This window comes from Corapipo altera, unplaced genomic scaffold (genome assembly GCF_003945725.1).
Source record: "Corapipo altera isolate COAL_440 unplaced genomic scaffold, ASM394572v1 0, whole genome shotgun sequence".
NCBI lineage: Eukaryota > Metazoa > Chordata > Aves > Passeriformes > Pipridae > Corapipo > Corapipo altera.
Window position 1 is genome coordinate 34866752 of NW_020884872.1, and position 27019 is coordinate 34893770.

General features: G+C 39.6%; 1 protein-coding gene across 2 annotated transcripts in view; it reads right to left on the reverse strand.

Annotated features, from left to right (window-relative positions):
* Positions 1-27019, reverse strand: part of DHRSX (dehydrogenase/reductase X-linked) — a 208899-nt gene that overhangs the window by 110275 nt on the left and 71605 nt on the right. For both annotated transcript variants that reach the window (XM_027643431.1, XM_027643422.1), the window contains 2 exons: positions 18609-18716; positions 4963-5031 (listed from right to left, as the gene is read on the reverse strand). In XM_027643431.1, the coding sequence (XP_027499232.1) occupies positions 4963-5031; positions 18609-18716 (177 nt within the window). The remainder of the gene's footprint in view (positions 1-4962; positions 5032-18608; positions 18717-27019) is intronic.

Consider the following 27019-nt stretch of genomic DNA (forward strand, 5'->3'; position numbering starts at 1 on the left):
GATGGAAACTCTACTGTTATTGCTAGGCAACTCTTTAAACCAATCCTACTGGTCTTTCAGCATCAGCAGTGGTAGACAAAGGATATTCCAATAGCAGGCTGTGGTAGAAAGGATAAAGTAGCCACATTATGTCTAGCCACAATCCCAGGATGTTAGACTTTTACAACTCAAAACTACACCATGAAAAGCAAATCTGACACAAGCAAGCATAAACCCACGCATGCTTATGCACACTTATAGAAGATATGTCTCAGCTACAAATATTTTATACTATTTTTGACTCGTTGGATGACCATTTCCATAATGATGTCTTTGACATGCCATGTCAAAGAAGAAGTCCTGGGTGACACTTTTGCACATATTAACAAGGCATCGGTCTTTGCTGAACTGGCTTACACAGCCTGGCTCACATGCTGGAAATACCACCAACAAATCTAAAAGTTTGGGAATTTGGAAACTTTCAGCAGCTGACCTCCTGTAGCCTGCAGGGAAAGCTAGTCTGGTACAGTGGAAAACGGCAGACTGTTCTGTTAAAACTGGTGCCTAACATACAGCAAGCATTAGTGGAGAAACCACCTATAAGCTATTCTGTAATTACACTTGGTACATAGTGGCTAGATTAGTCCTTCTTCTGTCAGGTAAATTCTTCGATCTCAGATCGCTAAAACCAAGGAGAATCTCCTTGCTTATTAGCAGATAATACTACAAAAGGGAGCAAGAGACCTTGTCGTCTCCTTATTCCCTGGCTGAGCCACATGTAGCACAAATATCCAAGAGAAAGCTCTGCAAAAAAGCCAAGCTCGTTAAATGCATGCGAATTGTTTTTAAGGCAATTCATCCTACTGCTTGGCCCATGCTATCTTGATGTGGGTCAGACTGTAAATGACACAATTTGGTTGCCACCATGCTAACCTCTGCATTCCTCTGACTGAGGGAGAAAGTCTTCTTCCTTTCTCACCTGACTTCAAATGGAAGTCTCATGAATGCCATGGATTTAGTCCGCAGTTTTATAATTGTGGTTTTACTTGAATTGCCACAAAAATGTTGGGTGAGATTAAACTCAAGCTTCTCCTTTTGAAGAGGTCTACGCTTAATATGACTTTTACACCCTCTTTTCTCACTAACTTAATTTTTTTCTCCTTTGAGTCTAGTTGCAAGCTCCTACACTGCAGTTGTGAGAGCCTTCCATTGGTACTGTGCTAAGTGATATTTATGCATAAAGTTTTTCTAATTGCTGATTCCATTGGCATTCATAAACCTATGCTGGAATGAATGAAGCTCTCATTCATGTTTATATATTAGTTTCCAACATTTGTATGTTTGTAATCATCAGGCTACAACCAGCTTTCATTTGCAGAGACATAAAATGAGGCTAACTGAATCTGGAGATATGCTCTATTATGTAAATGGAAAGACTCTTTTCTAGTATCGAGAGTTGAGTTTGCCACAGAAACCTCCCATTTCTGCAACTCAATGAAGTTTGTTCACGACGGGTAACTGTGGTTATGGCTACATTTATGAGCGGTTTGGATCAATAGAAGCCCATCTCGAGAGCTTATTTTGTGCTCAGGACCTGACAACGGCACTGCTACAGGTTGATGGAATGCTTAGTTCAGCTAAGCTCTGTTTGCCCCCACGCACCAATGCTCTGTTACTGCTGCAGCTCACCTCCCAGGCTAGTTCTGTCCAAAGGGAATCCAGGTCAGGACCTGCAGTGCCCTTCCTGATGTGAACCTGTGCTCAGCAAGCGGGCAACAGCTGAGGGTTGCCAGAAAAGCACTCTCCTGATCTAACTAACGAACACACTAACAAAGACACACCCTATGTGCAAATTACAGAGACTTACCCAATTAGAATATCTCTGTGGCAATCCTTAGCCATCAACGATTTTCCCAGCCATATAATTGCTAGTATTAACAACACAGGTTCCCAATTTAACAAATGGAAGTAAGATAAATGCCAACCTCATCCTGGCTTCTTCCAGCTTTATGATTCACAGTGTAGTAAGCTGTTGCCCTTGGTCTTTTGGAAATAGTGCCCATGTGAGAATTTTAATGACAATGCAGTACTGCTTCTGGTCTGTTCTGGATATCCCAGGGCTTTGATTTCTTTATCATGGAGGAGAATCTGATGGTCAAGCAAACTGGGTCTATTATGCCCCAGGGACCTGTAGCTTATTCACCTCCACTCAATGGCCTGTGTACTTCCTCACTCTTTACGCTTAGCAATAGATTACCTGGCACAGAGACCCAAAATCAAGGAGAACACCTAAACAGTCTGGAATCAGCAGGGAGAGGAACCAAGGAGGTTTCTGGTGTAGCACCATGGGAGAGGATGGGTGGTAGGAAGAGATGATATGACATATTGCTTAGATTTTCTGGGTCCTTTAGCATCACTACCTTGTAGGTGAATGGCCACAACTGCTTTCCTCTCCAGTAAGCTACCATATTTTGGCACTGGCTCTGATTTCAATGCCTCCAGCATGGGAAACCAGACTTCCTACCTGCCTGTATTCAGAAACTTTGTTAGTCCTTTTCTCAGGTCTTGCCATGCTTCTACAAAAAAAAAAAAAAAAAAAAAAATCACCAGTATGCATGGCCTTTTTATTACTATCCTTTATCCTTCTCTGAAACTGTCAGCAAATTATTGCTCATACATTGCTTCATAGGAATTACTTATGCACATGCTTTGAATCTCATCTGTCCCTGAAGTAAGTGCAGATTACATTAAGTAAAACTACTTACCCGTAGATACAGACAGAGCCCCAGACAGACAGTGGGCCAAGACACAGAAGGATGATAGTGGCCTAAAAACACTATAATTACTTGCATTCAATAAGCATGACATTTTCCCAGAGCTGTCTCTGTGGATGTTTGTGCTATGTATGGCTCAGCAAGACAACAAGGAGAGGACAAGGTCTCTTGCTCCCTTCTGCTGTCTAACCTGCTTAAAAGCAAGAAGATTTTCATTGTTCTTAGAGATCTGAGATCTGGATAACAAACTGACTATCCACTCCCGTTTTTTGTCCATAATAAAAAGACAGCTATATTGTCCCAATTCTTGACCACGCTGTCTGCCCCGCAATACTGTTTTGAGTAGTTCTCCTTCAAGAATCTGATATTCCAGATGGGAACAGTTTCTGTAAAGCAGTATTTTCACAAGGGCCATGAAAAAAGCTCAAAAAAAAGCATGGGAAAGGGGGCAAGATAACTGATAATGTTGTTATGCAGTGACTAAACAGATCTTGAACTGTAGCTTTTGAAAAGGTGATATGTTTGCACTGCCCAGTCTTGGTCACGGTACCTGCACACACTTCCTATTACTAAGTAAAGTGCAAATTCATTGATAAACAGTAAAAGAGGAGTGGCACTCAGTCTCGCACAAGTCTTTTGTACAGTATATTGCACTTGTAAATATACAGTCAGCGACAAATTCTGAAAAGACAGTACTCTTCCAGGGACTTTTTAAGCCAAATCTACCAGGACCTGAGATTACTAAAGCATCAGTGATAATAATTACAATGAGGAACTTCAGTTGACTTCAGATACACTTTCAGGTTCCTCAGACTGCCATCTGTAACTTAACAGTTTATAATTGAGGGCTATAGCTGACTTTAGTGAGAAAAATCAAGAAAGATTAGGGCGCTAGAAAAGCCTGTGATCACACAGATGTGAGAAAATAAGATAGACTCTGGTTTATTCGGCTTTATGCAAGTCACGTGATGTAATTAATTTCAACTGCTTTTGGTCTCTGTACAGAAACTTCCAGTAAAAGATTTTAATGATGTAATAATTACCTTTTTCCTTTCATGATCCTTCTAACTATGCCTTAATTTATGATGCCTTTAACTAGCATACATGCATCCTGGGGCTATGATGGATGCACACTTATTTAAGCCAAAAGATAAATCTTAATGAAAGGGATTTTTAACACAATAATTAACATGTTTTTTGATCATCATAACAGTAATTATTAGAGGCACAAAAATAAAATCAGATCTCAGAAGAAGCCGTGAAGATCCTAAATAGGGTGGACTAGCAACACTGCCCTATTATTTTGCCAAGAAATGATACATCAAAGTGGTAGGAGTGAATCATCATACACTACTGGGAACTACACCCAGAGAAACCATGAGACAAAAATATGAGATGCACTAACCTCCACTGTAAATTGCAAATTATAATCGCACAGCAGATAGTGTGCAACATGCTTTTTCTCATAGTTACCAACCTATGCTCTCCTTATGCCTCCACAAACATGATAGCTCATCAGATAAAGAAAACAACGGAAGAACCACAAAAGCGTAGGCATTTTGGCTTGATATGAAAGGTCCATTTATTTTTAAGAAAATGTTTTTACTCTGAAGGATTATAAGCTCTCAACATGTGTCAAATAACCCAGTTCTTTACAAACCTATTACCTCCTAAAACCCCACTTTTTCGTGGGACTATATACATCTGATGGGAGGCAAAACCAACAATGCAAAGAGCATATTCCCCTAGTAAATATTACTAGCACTCAGAATTTTGCTCAGCTATGAAATCATTTTGCCCATATACATGCGCAGGCAGACTGTAACTTGCAGGCAGCCCTTTTGCAGTGACAAACAGTAAAGAAGTCAAACAAAGCTGAAAACGCTTTTTAAAGAATATCCTATTGATTTTACCCCTGAGTCAGATTTACCTTAGGAATTAGATTCATAGAATCACAGAATGGGCTGGTACCTTAAAAACCATCTGCTGTCGTGGGCAGGGACACCTACCACTAGACCAGGTTGGCCAGAGCTGCACCCAGCCTGGCACTGAACACTTCCAGGGAGGGGGCATCCACAAGTTCTCTGGGCAACCTGTTCCAGTACCCCAAACAAAAAAAAGTTTAACAATACACACGACCTCATTTAAAAGGAGATGGCAAAAAGAGAAGAATAAAGAGCTCCTTAAAGCAAAGGATATAGTATGGTACCTTTTCCAGTCAAAGTTTCTTCTTTTATTTTCCTCACCGCTTTTTGGCCCTCACTTTCACTGTTTCCAGCTGTGAAAATACAGAAAATAGAAAATTAGCAATGCAATCAAAAGTGTGAATATAAGCATGCCACTGTGAAGTGCTAAAACCAGGGTAAAAAGAGGGTAAAACCAGTATGAAGTTTGAGGTGAAAAGGCGTGCTTCGTAACTGTCAGGCAGCAGAAGTTTTCGAAGAGGACTATACAAATGCATTGCTGTTCACACGAATTCTGCCTGTTTATCTCATTTATTCATATAAAATAGGACTATCTGCTGGCTGGATCAGCAGATTTGAGATGTAAGTCTCTGAGCCAAGTGAATTGTATCCCATTCAGATTCTACAAAAGCTTCAAGTGTCCTGTCCTCTCTGTCACAGTGTCACAGAATAAGATGAAATTGAAAGGGCCCTCAGGAGGTCATCTGGTTCAACCTCTTGTTCACATTAGCATGTACATGCTTGTATTTACTCTAAGATGTTAGAACATACTTTACAGTGCTATTAAACTGATTCATGTCATCTCACAGAGAACGTGTTAAAAAAGTGGGAGTAAGCCCTTTGAGAGAGAGCACGTGTCATCCATCGCCTGTACTAGCTGAAGGCTCAGAGCACTGAATGGAGATTTTAGGGAAGTCCCAACCACTTTGAGGAGCTAATGAACCCTTTTGAGGATGGAGTTTTAGCTGTGCTTCTGCAGTAAAAAAACAAGGATTTCAAACACATCTCTTTTTCCATGATGTACAGGAAAACCCAGCATTTACATAAATTTAGCCAAAATAAATACATTTAGCACTCCAGATACTGGAGAGAAAATAATTCTCACATAAAATCTAGAGTCGTACAGTCTACAACTGTTCTCTATAAGTTCCATTAACTATGCGGTTATATTATTCAGACTGACCAAGAAAGAAAGAAAGTAAAAAAAAAAAAACCAAAGCAGATATTTGCAGTATTTTCTTCTTGCTGATTTTTTACCTTCAAAACCATCCAGCGTTGTACAAAAGAAAAAAAATCAGTTTGATGTTAATTTCCAGATATAGATGCAGCATCAACAGACAAACCCTCCAGTGAAACTGCCATTTCTGGGGAAATCTGTGCACAGGCTTTATGGGCAAGAGATCAATTTTCCTCACTGTTCCACCTCAAGAAGGGTACTAGAGTAGGATTTCAGTGTTTTATTATGATGGATAGAGCTATACCAGAGATAAAAATACTTTTGTACCAATTCTGTGAAGGTTTTATTTGATTCCTCTTTCATTTGGCACCCCTCAAGCAGAGATCAAGCTTATTAAAGCCTCAAGTGTCTTGATTTAACTCTCAGTGTGTTCACTTAATTTGTTGTTTTAAAAGAGCTCGTGTTCACAACAAATTTTAATTTGCTTTATTTTGCTGTTATATAAATGGTTATTCATTAAAGCTCAGCATCTTCCAAATGAGCTCATTTTATTCATATTTGCATATTTTTCACCCTAGACCACTGGGGAAAAAAAATTATTTTGCTAAACAGTCACTTCAGATGTCTGTTTCCAGCCTGATACAACAGAGAGTCTGAAAACCAGATACTGAAGGCTGGAGTATCACAAAATTGAAATAACCTCAGTGAAAACTGCCACTTTAATGGAGGCTTTTGAAATCCTTCTTTCAAATAAAATGCTGTAAGAACGAATAAAGACACTGTACAAATGACCAAAATCCTTACAAAAAGTTCAAAGACACATATATCAGAAAGACACCATAAAACTGCTTCTGAGTTATGTTAAGGAGAGCAGCACTCCCTTGCCGCAGATGGGTGGGAGAGGAAAGGAACATTGCACTGTCACACTGCTTGCCTTCTAGCATGTCCTTCTGGGATCCTCTATGCAAAGTGAGTGGTAGGCGTGAAAAAGATCAACCTCCTTTTAAGTGCTACATTAATTATTCAAAATTTAAAAAAAAAAAAAGTCACCAAGCTAAAACAAACAGTTTCAGGTTGGGAAAAGTCAAAACTAATTTGCGTCTTCGAGATGAAGTTGGGTCACTAAAGAGCACAACCTTCAAGTGCACTGAACAGGTGTACAGCACACTAAACAAAGGAGGAGGATGGTTTACTATATAAGGATCAAATTCTCACCACTGTCAGCTAGACTAGATCCTCAGTAGCATATTTGTAGTGATTCTTTAAAAAACTTTGTGATATATAAAACTTTGTGAACTTTTTTCAATGAGTCACCATAATTTTCTTAAGGTCCACATACCAGAATTTATCCATTTTAAGCAGTAAAGCATCTGTAGCATAAGATCTGCCTACTCTGAATTCAAGTGGTTTGTAGGAAAGGGTAAGAAAGGGAAGACAGATCATGTTTTTTATGTGGTGAGGGAATCTTAACAAAAGCTTTGAGAAAAAGGCATTCATTGTTTTGGGAGGCTAGATCATCAAAGTACCCAAAACTGTAAAAATCTTTCTTTTCATGTTGATTTAAAGTGTCTGTTGGGAGTTCAAAATAGATATAGTTGTCTCAAGAACTGTTTTTGCAAGCTGTTCAGAGCCCTATCTGATGTTTTTCTTGCCCTTAGCCCCCACAGAATAATGAAAAATTTAGGTGAGGCTGATTCAATGCTGACTACAATCAATTCTGAAAATAAAACTAATAACATAAACATAAATTTATTTTAAATGGATGCATCTGTATAAAATCAGATGTTATTTCTGTGACTTACAAAATTCTAATTCTCAGTAAAATACTGAAACTTGTGCTTGGAAAAAAAAAGGTACATATATTTAAATACAGCTTTTAGTAAAAAAAAATTTACTCTTCAACATTCACTTACACAAACACCACAAGTCAAAGCACCAGTGAAGCCACCAGCGAAGTACATAGAAAAATTCTTATCAGCAGCAATAGGCTCTGGATCTTATCCTAAATGTCAGCCTCTGTCATCTTAATCACTTAAGTAGATCCTAACTCTGAAAGTTATTTCAGGGATTTCAACAGAATTATCACAGAGTTTGAATAAGGTTGGAAAAAGCACAGCCCATAAAAAACCCAGCATGGGCTAAAACCCCATTATAGCTAGTTAAGGGGTTCTGATACATCTATATGTATTCTTTATATAATATTTTTAATTTTTTTGAATGTGAATATTTCTCCAGAAGAGTAATTGCTTCTCACACCTTGAATTTATGTACAAAATTGATCCTGATTAAAAAAAGCAAGATTCTTTCCAATTGGTGTTTTGCAAAACTAGGAATTTGAAATATTGACTTTCAAGGGAATGTACTGCAAGGCATTATAAAGAAATTTAAAATGGTCTATGATCAATGATAGAGCCTGTAAAGCTTACAGTTACCTGGAGAGAATAAACCCACAAATTTAAAAAGCCCTCACTTACCTAAGCTGTCAGGGGAAAAATTTCCTGACTTTCAGCAAGATAGCACAAACCAAAGACAAATAAAAACGTTTTGAGATGAATAACTAGAAGATGCAAACCAACCAGCATGTGGTGGTCCAGAGAAAGACTCGACCACTCCCCCTTGAAGCCTGAGAGCTGCCCTGTGCACCAAGGCACCCCTCAGCCTGCTAAACCCACTGCAGTGAACCCGGGGAGGGGAGGCAGGGGTGAGCCTCCCAGCTCTTCCACACACTTCAGCTGCTGGCAAGTGCGATCCCCTCATTCTCCAGTGCCTGGGGAACCGGAGATAAACACCCATCCCCTGACTTATGTTGCCATAATTATGTATCAGTTAATCCCTGAAACAAAGCAAACAGGGTTTGCAGCATGGCCCATGGCCCTCCCCTCTCACCACTGCTGACTGAAGTAAACAAAATTTAGAAGTAGTGCCCATAAACTCTAATGTATATGTGCATTACCAGGAAAAGCTTGGTGGTACAGTAATAACTTCCGTATAAGTGTATACCATCTGATTAAGGAGTTGCAATGGGTGATGGTTAGCTGTCTTTGTGCCACAGAATATAAAAAAGTTTCCAAATGAAAATTTGAATTAAGGTGCCTCAGAGTAGCATAATCCTCATTATGATCGAAGGGGAGCTGATTTCACTGGAGCGTGAGCCCAAACACAGGGCCTGTGAGGGCACCCAAAGCCTCAAGAGAAAAACAAAATCCTATCAGCTGGTGTTCGGAGGATTACAATTTTATGAGTGTGCACAACAAATAGCACATGCCTAAGAGAGAGGAATGACTGCCCCCAAAAAACCTCTGAGGATGAGAAATTTGAACTCATTACAATATGAGCAGGTTTTAAAAGGAATTTATAACATCTTCAATAAAAAGGAATGCAGATCTTGTGTCTCACCTGTAAAATGTTTAAGGCATGAATTTCAATAAAGCTAGGTATAAGGATGTGACTAGGTATTAAAAAAAAATTAAGAAAATGATACAAAGCTTCCTTATGTCTAGATACCACACATCTTTTGTCATCCAGTTCATCATACAGCAGTCACAATTAAATACATGCCTTTTTGATATGGAAGATGAAAATATTATTGTAAGTGTTCCTTTGAGAAAAGAAGCAAAACTGAGCAGGGGAGAGAATGTCAGTTTGCAACGAGAAAAGAAATCCTCATTCTTGCCCTACGTTTCTGCAACCCACCTGTTCCAACAAGACATTAAGAGCGACTCTGTTTATCAAGTGCCCTGTTTCCAACAATAATCTATAGCAGGCACTTAAGGAAGAGGTATAAGTGAGAGCATTAAGTCTAGGAGTCGTATTTTCCAACACATCCTCCCAGAAGCAAGAAGTTTCAGAGATTTCCTGACTCAAAGACTGCACGTAGTCTCTCAATGAACCAAATTGCACTTTCAATTCATTCAAATGTTTGACTGCCAAAGGGTTCTGGGACAACAGGCTCTGTTATTTCATGACACACTTAATTACATTCAAAAGGTTGTACTTCAGTAGTTTGTTTGTTGTTGGGGTTTTTTTATTTTGTTGGATGATCTCTACTTTGTGCACAATAAGACAAGGAATGACCACTTCTCATTTATTTTCTATACCATTCATAATTGTATGATATTACACCTCAGTCATTCGTTGGGAAGCAGAAGAACTTTTGTTCTGTGCCCCACCTTGTACAAAGCTATCCCATACTCCTCACCATCACTCTTTAGGGTTTTTTTCCAGTTCAACCAGACTTCTTTTGAGTATGCACAACAGGATGAACCAATGGTTTCTACAGAAGAGGGACGCTTCCTGTCCTGTTTTCATCTTATTTCCTGCTAAGCAATACAATTTTATTTGCCTTTATGACTGTCATTAAATGTCGATGATGTTATGCAGAGAGCTTTCAACAGTAAATCACAATATTTATTTAACTTTTTGGGTGTTGTAGTTAATTTAGACCCTATTCTTATAAATACATAGGTGTGGCTGCTTTTCCTCATATGCAGTATTTGCATTTACTAACACTCTGTATTTATCCATCCCTTCATAACCTGGTAATTCAGTATTGGGAGATTATTCCCCATTCTTCACAGTAGTTAAGATTTCATAAGGCATCTCTGGACATCATCCAGTTCCACCCCTGCTACAACTGGTGGCTCAGCATCATGTCCAGTCAGGTCTTGAGTATTTCCAGGGATGGAGACTCCACAACCTCTTTAAGCAGCCTGTGTCAGTGTTCAACCGCCCTCAACATAAAAAATGAAAAAAGAAAGGGAAAAAAAAGTGGTTTTCTTCCCCTTTAAGTATTTATGCACATGGAAAATGTTCCCCTGAGCCTTCTCTCCTCTTCAGGCTAAATACAGCTCTCTCAGCCTCTCCTTGTATGTCAGAAGCTCAAATCTCTTAATTATCAATAGTCAAATTCATTTGACTATCCTAAACACATTTACACAAAACGCATCATTTCACTGTTCACCCTGCATTCTGTATCTGCCTTTTATAAATTTGCTGAACATATGTCTGTGGGGCCAGGAGTATCTTTGCTCCAGTCCAAAGCTGACAAATAACTCCTCAATATTGTTTTCTGTCTCCTACTCCATTACTAATCTACAAGAGATCTTTCTCTTATCTCAAGACAAGCCAGCCAGTTGAAAATCTTTTGGCACAAACCTTAACAAAAGTTTTTCAAAGCCAAGATTAAATTAATTCACACAGTTGTTGAATACTTCAAAGCATTTAATAAATGCTTAATGAATAAATTAAGCAAATGTCTAGAAAAAATGCACTAACTCTTCCAAAATTCATCAATACATATTTAACTCTTCATTTTTTTAAGTGCCTGACCTTTTATTTCAATATAGAAAACATACTCACTGGACTATACACAACGTCCTTCCCAAAACTGCCCAACGCTCATATTTGCCCACCTTACATTTCTCCTATTTCTAGGATGATTTAAGGTCCTATGCAGCAGATACTAGTCCAGAAATATTTTTATGCTTCTGAGGGATTTTGGTTTTAATCACAGTGGCTTGTTTTAGACTGTTTTAACTTCTTTTCTGATGGATAGTACTGTATTTACACTGAGTTTGTAATAATATCCATACTATTCATAAGCACTCTATCTTTTCAGTTGCTCATTTTACATGCTTCTTCAGAGACAGTGAAGAGGTTGAAGACTTCAAGCCCATTTGGTTGCTCCTCATAAGGATGCTTTTCTATGCCTCTGATAAGTTTGTTTTCCTCTAAATCCTTTAAATTTTTATACTACCCATTTTGGAAGCCAAATAGTCTCCCTGTAATTCAGGTGGAAACCTGCTGAGCCACTTGGATCCTCACAAGTCTATGGGACCAGATGAGATCCACCCAAGGGTGATGAGGGAGCTGGCAGAAGAGCTTGCCAAGCCTCTCTCCATCATCTACCAACAGTCCTGGCTCACTGGGAAGGTCCCAGATGATTGGAAGTTGGCAAATGTCATGCTGATCCACAAAAGGGGCCAGAAGGAGGACCCGGGAAACTACAGGCCTGTCAGCCTGACTTCAGTGCCTGGCAAGGTTATGGAGCAGATTATCCTAAGTGCATCACACAACACCTACAGGATGGACAAGGGATCAGATCCAGCCAGTACGGGTTTAAGAAGGGCAGGTCCTGTCTGACCAACCTGATCTCCTGTTTAATATATTTATTGATGATCTGGATGAGGGGATTGAGTCCACCATCAGCAAATTTGCAGATGACACCAAATTGGTGGGGAGTGTTGATCTGCTGGAAGGCAAGAGGGCTCTTCAGAGGGACCTGGACAAGCTGGAGAGATGGGCTGATTCCAACGGGATGAGGTTCAACAAGGCCAAGTGCTGGGTCCTGCTCTTTCGCCACAACAACCCACTGCATCGCTACAGGCTGGGCACAGAGTGGCTGGAGAGCAGTCAGGCAGAAAAGGACCTAGGAGTTTGGATTGACAGGAAGCTGAACATGAGCCAGCAGTGTGCCCAGGTGGTCAAGAAGGCCAATGGCATCCTGACCTGTATCAGGAACAGTGTGGCCAACAGGTCCAGGAAAGAGATTCTTCCCCTGTACTCAGCACTGGTGAGGCCACACTTGGAGTACTGTGTCCAGTTCTGGGCCCCTCAGTTCAGGAAGGAAATCAAGGTGCTGGAGCAGGTCCAGAGAAGAGCAACAAGGCTGGTGAAGGGACTGGAGCATAAATCCTGTGAGGAGAGGCTGAAGGAGCTGGGGTTGTTTAGCCTGGAGAAGAAGAGGCTCAGGGGAAACCTCATCCCTCTCTACAAATACCTGAAAGGAGGTTGTAGCCAGGTGGGGGTTGGTCTCTTCTCTCAGGCAACCAGAAGCAGGATAAGAGGGCATGGTATTAAGCTCTGTAAGAGGAGATTTAGATTGGATATTAGGAAAAAAATTTTTTACTTAGAGACTAATCAGCCATTGGAATGGTCTGCCCAGGGAGGTGCAGATTCACAGTCCCTGGAGGTTTTTAAGCTGAGACTGGATGTGGCACTTAGTGCCATGGTTTGGTAACCACGGCAGTGTTGGATCAAGGGTTGAACTTGATGATCTCTAAGGTCCTTTCCAACCCAGTTGATTCTATGATTCTATGAAATAGGCAGAACAGAACCCAACACAGTATTTAAGGTCCTGGCCCACAAAGGATTCATACAGTTGAATTAACTCATGTTGTCTGTTTTGTTTGTTCATTATACAACAATTTCTAATACTTGGTTTTTACAAGCTATTGAGCACCAAGTTTCACAGAACGATCTATTGTGACCCCAGGATCTACCTCCAAAGTGATGATGGTCAATACAGAATCCATCATTTCTTTTTCTGAAATTTTTTTCCCCACGGCCATCACTCCATATTGATCTCCACTGAACTGCACATGCCTTTTAACACTCAGTTTCTTATGGTCTTCCTGTAATTCCTCAGGATATCCTGGTCTTTATTACCCTGAATAATTTAATACAGTCTGAAGCACTTCACTATTTGCTCCTCCTCTAAAATTATGTGTTAAAACCATGGGTTCTAACACATATCTCTGCTGAGCTCTAAGGATAACACCTTCTCTACCAAGAAAATAAACATTTATGTCTATGTTCTGTCTTAACATGCAAAGTTATTGTATGAATGTAATGGTATTTGTACTTATCTTTTGGGCTGTGTAGTATCCTGAACAGCCTTGAGAATTTTGCTTTAAGGTTTCTAGAAATCCAAACAAACCATATCAAGCCAAATCTCTCTCATTTTCCTGATGGTTGAGCTCAGTAAATCAAAGTATTTTACTATATAATACACCTCTACAGTTGATTGAGTTCTACCTCAGATTACTTCCCAAAAGAGAATTCTTATGCTCTGTCTTTTCAGATGTTTGTCACTATTCTAATAATAGTTTCAAATGTCCCAAGGAGTTAGTTCATAAATAATCAGCCTTAAACCACTGCCAGTTATTTAAAGGAAAAATTCTTTTTAAAGCAAGGACATGATGGTCTTCAAAGAGAAATTAGGAACTAAAGTGTTTGACAAAATTCTTATGTATTTGAAAGACTGTGTGTGGCTGTGTGCACATGTATAGTGGATAAATAACAGACAGTATTGTAAGTACAGTTTTTCATAACCCTGATTAAGGTGTACTGATATGCTAAAACCTGAACTGAATGACAATTATAAAGCAATCTGCATACATTTTCTTAGTGCTCATACCAGAAAAAAGAAATCATCACCCACTTTTAATATGCTGGTAACATTTTGATACTTCCTGACTAACTCTAGAACTCATCCAGGCCTAACAAAACCTGGCTAAAATTAGGAAGATAAAACACTTTTCTAGAAAAAAATGATAAGTATCTCATAGATCTATGTATAGTAAGGAAAGACTATTAAAGTAACCCATAGAAATTTTCAGTAATTGAAATTAAATCAAACTGTCTTTGAAAATGAACAACTGCACCATCTTGATAGGATTTAATTATCCCTGTAAAGTCACTTTGTAGTATTATACAATATAAGAATTGTCTGATTTATAGTGCAGAGAATACAGCTTGAAAATTGGAAGCTAATGTGAATGAAAGAGGTGGCAGAACTATCTCTTGCTTGGCCTTCTGCAGGTCTTAAAGACATTCCATAGAAGTGCTGAGTCTGGTGATGGAACTGCATTTATTTATGCCATAATTGTAGGGCTCAAATAAGTCACCAGAATACATATACATATACATAAATATAATGAGATTGCTTCCTTCAAAGTGTAAGCCTGTCTTAGAAAACTGCGACACTGATGTACTTGGACACTAAATATTGATTACACTGTCCTGAACCTGGTGTTTTATACCAAGCAGCATATGTGTAACATTTTCAAGCTGCACATCTTTTTGATTTTCCTCTACCACTATCAGGAAGGATCATCAAAGCTTCTATATTAAATATTCTCATATTTTATAGCCTTCTTTTATTAATGTACTCAGGGGAAAGAAAAAAAGAAAAATCAAACTGAAGCTCCCTTTTTCGAGTCAATGATTTTAACATGCACTCACAAAATCCTTGTAAAATTAATAACCTGTGATAAAGGATGGAAGGAATAGGAAGAGTTTAATCAGTCTAAATACAGATTCACAAAACTGTGGCAGACACTGTGAACCACAGCTGAACCTACTGGGTTTTAATAATGAGAGTGGGGGAGGTCATAGAAATGTCTGGGATATCTTGATTTCCAATGTCCTTATTGTTAAGAGCATATTTATTTGTAAGTGCACGCAAAACAACACCTTCAATATCAGTCACCACTCAACAGGCACCAAAAACAGTGTGGCATTTACCTTCTCTCTCTGAAAATGAAATTGCAACCTATCAAGCAGTAAATTGCATAGGAGGGAGCAGAAGCTCCCTGTGTGGCTTGACTCTGAAGACTCACCACTGGCATCAGCTTTCCCTACTAGGGGTGTGCTGTCTGCCATGAGATTTTCCTGAAGTAAAAGCTATGCTGACTGTGAGTAATCATATTGCAGCCTGTCAAAAAATCTCAATGAAATTTATCAAAAAAATGTGCAGAAAATTACTTTCAGCATTCAGCCCAGCCTCTTTCCCAGAGGGAGGCTGAGGGCAGGGTGAGCAGCACCCACAGAAGGAACCCATTGGTGGGAGAAAGGAGTCTTATGCACCAGCACTGGAACAGGAAAGGAATAAGCTGTAAAAGCAGTATGCAACTGCTTGCTGAAAAGGCTCTGAGTTAACACACTGCCTTTTCATACAGTGCCTATTCATGTTCCACAAGGTAACATGCTTTCTACTTATTTGTTTTCCTCATTCCATTGGTAGATTGGATTTAAAAGGAGGTTGCTTCAAATATTTACTCCTCTAAAATGTCAAACTGAGTCAAAATCACATCCATCACAAAGAGTGAATCATTTTTTCACATCAGACATTCAGGTTTGACTCATTTGCCTGCTGCAGGGGTATCATTTTTATTGCTAAAGTTCCTGTAATGGGAAAGAAGCATTCAGTGAATGAGCAAGATTGACTGTAAGCTACATGTGAGTCTTCCCTGAAAGCCCAAATTCACCTAACATTCACATCTTCCTAACATAAGTTCATGTCTCTATACAAACATAGGGTGAAACATTTCTAGAGGAGAAAGCTTGAGCACACTTGCTGTCTTATTTGAGCCTTGCAAGGCCTGAAGCTGAATGTGCTAAAGCATGCCAACGTGCCAGCAGGTGTTGTAAGCATACTCTGAACACTTGGCCCCAACAGTTAGGAACAAGGATGGAAGGTCATTGAATTTAGTGTGCTTTTGAAACTGTTTTGATCTTGCAGCTGGAAAAAATCCTGGGACTATCCATTCTACTGACTGGGTTGCTTTGCTCTGAGAATTTCACAGGCAAAGAAGACAGCTGTGACTCACAGGGCTCAGTGTTTAGGTCAGAGTTTGCCTGGAAGAAAAGAATCAGTTGGAAATCTTACTCATTAAATGCTTCCTATAATTAATTTCATTAATTTACATTTGTAGAGATTCGTAACGCAAATAGTAAGGTTGATACAACAGAAGAGTGAATGGAAGTGTATGTGTTTTTAAGTACCAGAAGAAAGAGCGAAGCAAAGTGTTAAAAGAATGCCCTTCGATGAAAAATAAAGGACATGTTTAGAGAATGCTGTTCATGTGTTGTTTATGTCAAGGCCACAGCACAGAAGACTTGCCAGTCTTGATGTAGATGGCCATGCACTCTGCCACCAGGAGGATAACATCCAGGTTGCAGCATATCACGCATACCATTATTTTTCCTGTTAGCCCACCCAAAAAATAGGATATAGACATAGCCTATATATTTCAGACAAAGAAAAACGTACTAAGAGCTGGTGAACAATATAAAAGATCACAGAATCACAGAATGGTTGTGTTTGGAAGGGAGCTCTGTCGAATCTCCCTCCTAAAGCAGTTTCACCTAGGACAAGTTGCACAGGGTCGCATTCAGATAAGTTTTTATCATCTCCAGAGACAGACTCCATGACCTCTCTGGGCACATCTGACCATAAACTAGCCCATTATTTCTGACCAAAAAGAACCAAAGAGACAGGATAAGGACTTAGTAGCTGGCATACATTTTCCTGTACTCAGGTGATGCTCATCAGACCACATGAGCTCACACCGCATCTTGATGCTTGTGAGAGTATGGGAGTAAGTGTGAGTGAATGAGATCTATGAGGGAGTGACTGTGAGTTGAAAAATTTGAGCTTATTTAGAGATTCTGTACCTAAACATCACACTCCCATTCCCAAAACTCTCACACTGAATTTTGTTACACAGAATATCCTAAACCTTAAAGGATATAAAATAAATCTTAAAAAAGAAGCAATGTTCTATGCTTCCGTGACCCCACACAAAGAGAAGAAAGTTAGTCTTTTTGTTTTCCCACTGAGAACATTTTTGCAGTCCACCTTAAACATGAAAAGCAATTTTACTGAAATATTAATGCTGACATCATAAGCTACATCTAGCTACATTAGCAACATCAAGCATCTAGCTACATACAGCAGTATCTACTTGCATTTTGCAGATTCTTGGTTTTGACACATCTATTAAAACATGTATGAGTAAGTGGTATTCCGCATTACACTAGTACGATTCCAGGACAACTCCATTAGTGTTTGACTCCACTAGCATAAAAGTATGCTACTATGCTCTCATTCATTGTTTGGTGGGGGTTGTTTTTTTTTCTTAAAGATGTGTATACAAAACCTTAGAGAGAGCACATTCTGTATAAAAGCTGAACAAAATGGTATCAGCAGCTTGCTAGTGTATAACGAAATAGCAATCTTCAGTGACTTTACGATGTGAAAGTTACAGTGGTTTAGGTTAAAATCTAGTTAAAGAAAGATAAAGTGAACAAAATGTAGTGTTTTAAACATGTAAGTCCTTATGTTACATACCGATTTAGTAGATATATTAGTGCATAAATATGTATAGGTAGTAAAGAAAGCTTTGAAAAATAGGAAAAACGTCTCATTAATACTGTCTGCAGCAGAAAGAAGATATTGTGCACTCAGGACATTTTTTGAGTTCCTACAGAAATTCACATATCCTAATTTCAGATGTCTCAGTCTAACACAGTAACTTTATAAACTCTTTATTATCAATGAAGAGACATAGGCACCTCCAGAAGGTGAGCTGTCCACTCCATCTTAGACTGACATGACTGAACCTCTCAAGGTATTTATTTCCTTGCCTTGCCTACAAAGGACACCTACAGTGACAAACTGAGAAATAAACGTGCAATTTTTACATAGATGATGTTATAAGGGCCCTTATAACTCTGCCCTTATAACACAGATCATCCCCCACTAAACACTGTAGTATTCCTTCAAGGCTTTCATTAGTTCTCCTCTTAACGAACATGCACCCTAACGCTGAAGCATAATCCATCCTCAGTAACAAGAAAATAAAATATTTGTGTGATATCCATATTTTTAAGGTTTTTTTATTATTTACTTCTTATATAAGGTAGTACAATTCTTCCAAGTTCTGCAGAAAAAAAATCCCATCCACTTTTTTTTCTAAGATCTTGCAAAGCAAAACATAAATCAATTTTATTTGTGCTAAATGCTAGCAAAACACTCTCCTGCCTTCCCCTGACATATCTTTATTTATGCTGGAAAGAGAATATTCCTTAAAAGAAAAAAAATAAACACTTTCTGAAACAAAAAGTTTATTAAGAAAATAATGACTTTACCTATTATCACATGCATGCCAAGTCTTGCCAAATGCTTCACAGTTTGGTAACCAATTCCTTCAGTTCCTCCAGTCACTATAGCAACCTTTCCATTTTGTGTAGGGAAAACTATATGAGGAAAAAAGAAACAATGCAAGGTTAGTTTGCAATAGTAACACAATTAAGAAGTTAAGATGTATTTTAAAGAGCATACATTAAACAGACCACTCAAGCCAGTCCAGTAAACAATCTCAGAAGCAAACTGCATAGAAATAAAAACTATGGAGTATCTGCCATTATTTATTGCACTATAATTTTCCAGTATTAACAGTTCATGAAAGACTAAGGTTGACAACACAAAAGGCAAACACCCACTTCAGAAATTTTCTCATTTCTATTTGCATGCATTCTGTCATCCTGCAGTCATCTGTGCTTTAAAATTTCCATCACAACTTTGTTAAAGAGCAAGGTGACAGCAGTTACAAGTCAGCTCAAGGACGGTTTACTCTATGCGTACAGGGAAAAAAATTCAATCAGCAGCATATATCCTGAAAACTTCTTCAATGACAAACGACTGGCCTCTGCCAGTAACATGAAGGAAACAGAAAACATCTCAGTCAAAGGTGATGCATCTAAAGGGCAGGAGGCAGCTGACCTAATTTCCCTGCATAGCTGAGCACTCTCTCTCCTGGAAATCACTGGGTCCTGAGCCCCAAAGAAAGGAGTAGGCAATTTTTTTGCAAGAAAACCTCCATCTGCTGTTCCAACCCCCACCAGCCTTTCCCATAGAAGTCAGTATCCTAGATACCCACTATCAGCCCCACATTGTCTCCACCCCAACAAGTGCTCCTTAACCCAGGGCAACAGACCACCTTAACAAGTGCTCCTTAACCCAGTAGGCAGGGTATGCTCCCAAACTCTCTCTGCTATAGGGATGGCTTAGGCACAGCCTGTGTCTCCTGCATCCCCAGGCAGCCCTTAGACTTGCCAAGTGAGCCCAAGAGTGGCTGGAATGGTCCCAGCAGGGTGGTTGCCATCCCAAGTACAAGCTCTCATGCTGAGTGCAGGTTGCCCAGCACATCCCTCTACCATGGAATCCTGCAGCCAAAGGAGACCACAGGCAGGATAATAACTGCTTGGGGAAGGCATTAATTATGTCAAATATCAACTACAATTTTTTTTACAAGGTGGCAAATCCTTCCTGTGAAGCATCATGTGGTCCTCAGGTGACCAAGGTGAATTTCTGTTTGCTTTTGAGTAGAAGCTGTGTATTTGCACAGGGAAAATGGCACTGAATATTTCATTTTGCTCTGGTGCATTGTCTGGAGGCAATGCTATAGAGATAACAAATGTTCAAAAGATGCCAACTCTCATCTATCAAAGGACTTTCTATTTTGATTTCTAGGTTTTTAGGGGATCGCTTTGTTGTACAACACAAACTCATATTTACATGGTTATGAAACGCAGGCCTAGCACTGATACAAGCTGCTTTCTTCACAGCAACTTCAAAAAAGACCCAGGTTTCACCTTTTCTGAAACACATAGCTCTTTACATAACAATTCAACATGAATTTCCATTCTCTTCAGGTAACTATGTGATTCTTTCCTTCCACGCAGAGTGGGAATTGATTGCAAGTATTTGAAAGTAAACTTCAGTTACAGTGATATCCATGCACACAGATTGTCCTGACATATGCAACTCAAGCTAAACAAAACTTCACCAAGAGCTTTCCTAAGGGGTTTCAGTATAGTTATAAGCAGCCCTGCAATATCCACCAAAAATATTTCTAATCACAAACTCTAAATAAAATGCCCACAGGTCCAAAAGAAATCTCCTCAAGAGAAAATGCATTCTTTTGGGCCTGAGTACCTTCTTCTCCTCTTCTGCCTGCCCATGCCTCCCCTTGCTTCCTGTCCTCTCACCATATTGCTGACCTGACATTGGATGTCATACGTTGCACACAGGGGCTGTCACTCATTTCCATTAGTGCACCACTATATCTACCTATTGAATAAGAAGTGACATTTTAATGCAAAATTATTCACTTAGAAAAAAATAAATGGAACGAAAGGAGAAAGACAAGTCAGGACTGGGGAAGCAGCAATGACATGAAGGAAAATGAGAAGTCAGAAGTCAGATAAAGGATATCACTATGATGAAGTGGTGCTTAGCAGAGGACAATGAAAGAAAATGCCCAGTCCTACCCTGTCCATGAGGCCTGCAAAGAAAACGAGAATTTTTTGGTCCTAATGGTCACTTAAATCAGCTACACTACTAGACTGCAATGAAGAGCATGACAGACGGACAGACTCGGCTGCAGAGACGCATTCTGTTTAAAACAGGCCTGCTTGTAGCAGCTAGCTCCAAGAACCTAAGAAAGCACCCAGGAAAGGAGTAATAAGAGCTGCAGACACACAGATAAATAGACATTTTCTGTTTTATTTACAATGGGTACAGGATACAGCTCCCACATAGCATGGTTTTGAACAGACACAACACTGCATGGTACATCTCAGTCTATCCACTTACTTCAGTCAAAATGGGAAATGCAAACATCTTGGGGGTGGGGGGGAACCAAAAAAATTCCTCAATTAATTCCTAGTTTTTATTAATTTTAAAAATGTGTAAAGTTGCCATCAAGTCAGATAGCTTAATGTAAAATGAATCTCCATGAAAATGAAACACAGATAATATTGACATCAATAAAAGTGCTAAAGATCAAATCCAGGGCTGTGCATGTGAGATAGTGGCAACTCTAGTGAAAGGCAGTTTATTAGTGCCTGCTCCCACTAGAACTCCAGCGTCATGTGGAGTTTGCAGAACATCCACCTTTCAAGTGTGAAAACACCTCTTCCATGACAAAACCCAATATGAAACTCAAAGCAGACCTGGGCTCAGCCTGGTTTTTAAGCAGATACTGGTTTATTCTGTGCTAGAGGTTGAGCCCAGTGCAGTTGGAGGCTGGAGCCCCCCAGGCAGGAGGCAGTGGAGACCCACCAGCTTTGCTATCCCTGCGTAGGTTCCCTCTGGTACTTCTTGCACCTCATTTAAACCACCTGAGCTGGCTCTCTGCTTTACCTCCTGGTATGGAGGTAGATACTGATCTCAAGTACAGAGGCAGAATGCCAGTGATCTCATGTGGGACATGAGAACCTTACAGCTCCGTGTTAATGAAATCCCCTGACCAAGCTCTAGCTGTTAATTTTCCTTTGTGTTCAAAGCCTGCAGTCCTTAGGTGCTGCTTTATCACACCAACCTCCAAGAGAAGCTTCTTCCAGGTTGCAGGTTCTGCCTGCATTCCAATGTATTTGGACAAAATAAGCCTGTTTACTTTGCAAGTGCATTAACCTAAAACAGAAAAATTAAGGCAGATTTATTCTGTCTGAATGTGAAGCTATTTTAAAAGAATTATTGTCCTTTCAAACATATTTCTTAATCTGAAATAACTTCTATGTACAAAGACATCTTCACACAAATTGAATACTACAAAGAATGTAAGGCAATTCTATAATTTTTAAAAATATTATTTTTCAAGGGACTCTAAAAGAGGGCTGTCAGGATGTCTCTGCAACTGCCAAGACCACAGAGAAATAAGAAAGTATGCAGACCCATGTCAATGACCAATTCCATCTCAATGACCAGTTCCTGCCAGCAAAATCTCAACTCTGGGGTAAGGATGGGGGTCATGGAAGTAGCCAAATCAAAACTGAGGCATTAAACTTTCTCTTTTTTTGCAGAAATGCACTATGTGAACACAGACAATGCAAACTGCAGAAGAAGAGTTCCCTTTAAGAGTTATTTGCTTTAGTATTCTGTAATCTTTACATCACAGCGTGTTTGAGGTCGAGAAAAAAAAATAAAAGAAGAAAAAGTACTAAAAGTTTATTAAAAGCAAATTGGATCAAATTTTTACAGAGTTCCATCTCCTACCCTACTAATCCAGAATCTGCATTGTGGCACATTATGAGTCATATGGACATTAAAATATAATATCTTTATATTAATCTCCTCATTAATCCTCTTTTTAACACATCAAAGGCCAAGGGCAGAATTTGGATTGTCTTAATCAGTCTCCAGCCCTTATCAGGCAAGAATCAAGCATGGTTGAAGGCATCCAAAAAGCTGATCAGAGTGTCCATCTGTGATGTGCCGTGCTGGAACCCGCCTGCACCTCCTGAACTGGCCACTCAGTGGAGGAACTTCAGTGGCATTTGTGCTGGAGAGATCCCTGCAGACAAATCCTAAGTTATTTTTTTCATTCCTCCTATAACTGAATAATTTACATGCAAATATTAGGCCTGAAGGTAACTGGCAGAACCACAGATGGAAAAAAAAAAAGAAAGAAAAAAAGAAGAGAACCCACAATGAATATTTAGTTTGATGACTGAATAACAAGAGCCAAATTTGGAGCCACCCAGCAACATTGAGTAAGAAAAAGAGAGTAAACTGTAATCGGTAGTCTTCATGTGGACACAGTATCCTGTGTCCACATGAAGACTACCAATCAAGTTTTTCTAGTTGGATAAAGAATTCATATAGTTCAGTCTACCATGGAATTATTGAGTAGTTTTTCCTATTGCAAAATATTCTGACTCTTTTTCCCTGATTTACACGGTGGTGATACTGAGATTATAGCCATTAAGATCCCTTCTAAGCAGATGTAGAAAAATAATTCATTTGAGACTCTGAGAGGCAACTAGTAAAGTGCTGGGGAACCCACGCAGCTTTCAGCAATAGCCTTTTGTATGTACGTTACATCTCCATAAACTTCTGGTTTGTTATAAACCAAGTAAACAGGGGCCAGACTCAAAAAGTCATTCCAGGACTATCCTAACAGAAGAAAATTTCAGGTGTTCAAGTCCTGACAAATAACCTAGACAAACTGTGCTTGCCATAAGCCTGTCCTAAGCCTATGCAGATGATCTTTCAAATGCAAATGGTCTTCCCAAATTTGAATACCAAAATCATTTTTGCCTTTGCTGCTTCCAATCACTTTTCTAAAGAGCATCAATATGCAATCAAGATTGAAGGCCTTTAAGGCTGGTAACCAAGTAGGTAGCAACCAGCCTGACTAGTCCTGTGAAAAGGTATCCTGCTGGTTTCAGCAGTTGAGACCATCAGACCTTCCACTGATGAACAACTGTCATGCTCACATGCAGATCCACAGGCACATGGCCAGCAGATCCAACGTACCTCGAATCTATGGATGCATTGTGCAAGGGTTGACTTATTCACCCAGGGAGAGCACCTGTTTCCAAGCACAACTGGAGTTTTGCATCAGATAGGTGACAAGCCTCCTAGGTTTTGTCAGGAATTATGAGGAAATGGAAGTACTGGAGAGAGGCTGCCTGGAGTTACTCATGGGAAGAGAAAGGTGTTGAAGAACCAGAACAGCAGGAGAAACCAAACCATGGAAATGTGTCCCTTGCCCTACAAATTCATAGTATCTCAAGGTACTATAAATAAAACAGGAGCAGCGAGATGGCTGTACGAATGTCAGCAGCCAGGGGAAGACCTAATTTAATAAGGCTCCCACAGAGAAACCGACAGGGAATACAACTGGTAACAAATGCTCACAAAACCACAGCAAAACCCCTGGCATCCAATAAGACCAAGTTTGTTGTTTAACCAATGCACAAGACACACAGAGATCCTGAAATGCTGCATGCCAATGAGACAACAAACAATACCTCACACTTACCAATGCTGGAAACTCACAGAAGTTCCATTGCCTGTATTTCAGGTTGGGATGTCCGATGGGGGCACACGCACAGCCCGTGCCCCGTGAAGTGGGCATATCCACAATACAACAGAGCTCCCACACAGTGGCAGCAATTTGTGTGGGCTGCCAGGACAGCTGGGGACCCAACCAGTACTGTAACTCAAGCCAAGGCACCACATATCCAGCAAGCCTGGACAAATAGCCGAAGCATAGCACGGCAGCAAGTGATACAAAAGCAGGGGAGTTGGTGGCTATGCCAACTAGAGAAGCAGCGTGCTGAGCCAGCTAAGGAGCTAATGTGTATCCTCATCCCTTCCTGACATTGTCAACACGGGAATAAGTGACATTACCTCAGAGTTAGCAGCAAACATCTGCTGAGCAAGACTAATGAATTTTTTTTAATTGCCAATGAAAACAACTTTAAAAAAACCCAAAACAAACAAACAAAAAAAGAAACCCACCCAAATTTAAGCCTGCTCTAATTTTATAATATTTGTTTATCTTTTTGACAAGCATGCCAGCTTGCTTATAAGGATAAAGTGATAACATTTACAGGCAAGATGACAAGCCCTTCACAGAAGCCTGAGAGACAAGTTTCCAAAACCAATTCCAGGACTTGTCCCTAGATATCTCATTTAATACATGAAAAAGTCATACTACAAAGGATTAATAAGCAGAATGGCTCATTTTCCTTTTATTTTTCACCTCATGAACACACTGGAGAGCCTTGGGAGGTATCAGACAGCAACAGGTAGTATTTGAGTCCAACCAGAATCCTCAGCAAGACCTAACTATAGTAAAAAAGCCCCCAAATATTAGAAAAGATGCAAGATAAACTGGCACAGTAGTAAGATGAAAGTTATGTTGCCAGCATTACAGTACTTAAAGAAATACCTTTTACTAAAGAAAAATAACAATGCCCAAAATAAGGCAGCTTTAGAGAGAAACAATTTTTGACAGTCAAAAATCCAAGACCTGTTAAGAGAGGTCTTGGAAAAGAGGGTTTGGATCAACAATGGGGAGTGGAAAGCTGCTCTAAAAATTTCATTTGCATGACACACCTATCTTCATTTCTTCTAGTTATTCTGGGAAAGACAGGATAAATGCAGATAAAGGGAGAAGTGTGAGGAAGGTAGGGTGTAGAAGGGGAAGCAGAAGGAAGTGTTAGACTTTCAAAGACACAGGAAAAAGGCTTTTGTTTAAGATGAGGTAATTTTCAAGTGCTTCAATCCCCTTTCCCCTCTCTTCACCTTCCCCTCTCCACCTCCAAAACAGCTCTAAGCAATTTAATGCACCTCAATCATAAATCTCTGCATGGTGGTAAAAAATAGGACTAGTGAGGACATCAGCAGAGGCACCTTGGCCTCTTACACATCCAAATCAACTGTGGTTTTGTGGGGTCTGTCAAGGCTCTGAATCCATAGATGCTAGAAAGGAAAGACTTGTCAAAGTCATCAAAAAGTACTGCCTCTGCACATGCACATGTATTTCAGTGCCCTGTTTTTCAGAGCATATGACTGGAGTGTTTGCAAGTGAAGAAGTCCTGCCTGGTTACAAGAGCCAAGGGAACCCGCATTTTCATACATCTTTTGACTGAAGTCTGAGTGCTTTTCCTTTATTTGTCAAATATGTTGATCTTGGACTTCATAATGCTGCTAGACTTGGCAGAAGGGCTGCATGGAGAAAAAGATAATGACAGTTTTCAAAAACAATATACATGGTAATTTTCCAATCAGATTTATGCTGTCTTTGCTCTGACTGTGAAGAACCTCTTCCTCCAATAAACCCTATGCAGACCTTCTGCATCAGGGTCGTTGAAAAAAATGCTGAATGTTGTGCCTTCCCACCCTCCAGAAAGAAGAGGCTGAGAATGGAGGAAACTAAAGAGAATGGTTAATTTGGGAAGTTTCCTTGCCATTTCTGAATGGCCTTTCTTTCAGACAATGGGAAACAAGGCTGCATTGAAAAATGGTTTGATGAAGCATATATCTCAGCTTTTTACAATACAAGTTCAGGCTGATTTTGACAGAGAGATATTAGGAAATTTGATCCCAACAAATATGGAGCTGCCCTAAGGTAAAAAAAAGCAAAAGCAGATGGGAGGGTGCAGTTCCCGAGCCCTAAATCTTACTTCTGGCCATGTTTGCCATTTTTGAGGACTTTGTTCCTTTAGCCAAAATTCATCTAAAGATAGGAGATTTGAATCTAATTTTTTATGATTGCCAAATAGATAGATTGAACATACCATTATACAAATCAGTCAGTTGGAAAATATCACAGTGCAGTATTAAAATCTGCTAAAAATTCATCAGGAATCCAGGTTTGCCCACAATCTGCCCTGTGAGTAAAGTTCCCAACTGAATGTGTAGGAATAGGAGAGTGCACAATCCCTGGGAGTGGGGTGGGAGGGAGAGAAAGAATCAAGAATTTGAAAAGTTGCCTTAGATCTTCAAGTAAAAATTATATTAGTGGAATTAAGGTTCTGCAAGTCATTAAGCAACTTCTGCCATTACACAGTAGACCTTGTCTTATATATCCTTGCTATTCCTGGCTTAAGTCAGTTGGGGTTTCTTTGCTGGAGAAACAAAGAATAAGGATATATCAAATAAAGGCTGATACTACATACTGACAAACTTGTGCAAGAATATCTGGCACCAGACTACCCACTGCTGTTACACCACATATGGCATATTTTGCTGTGCAATCATT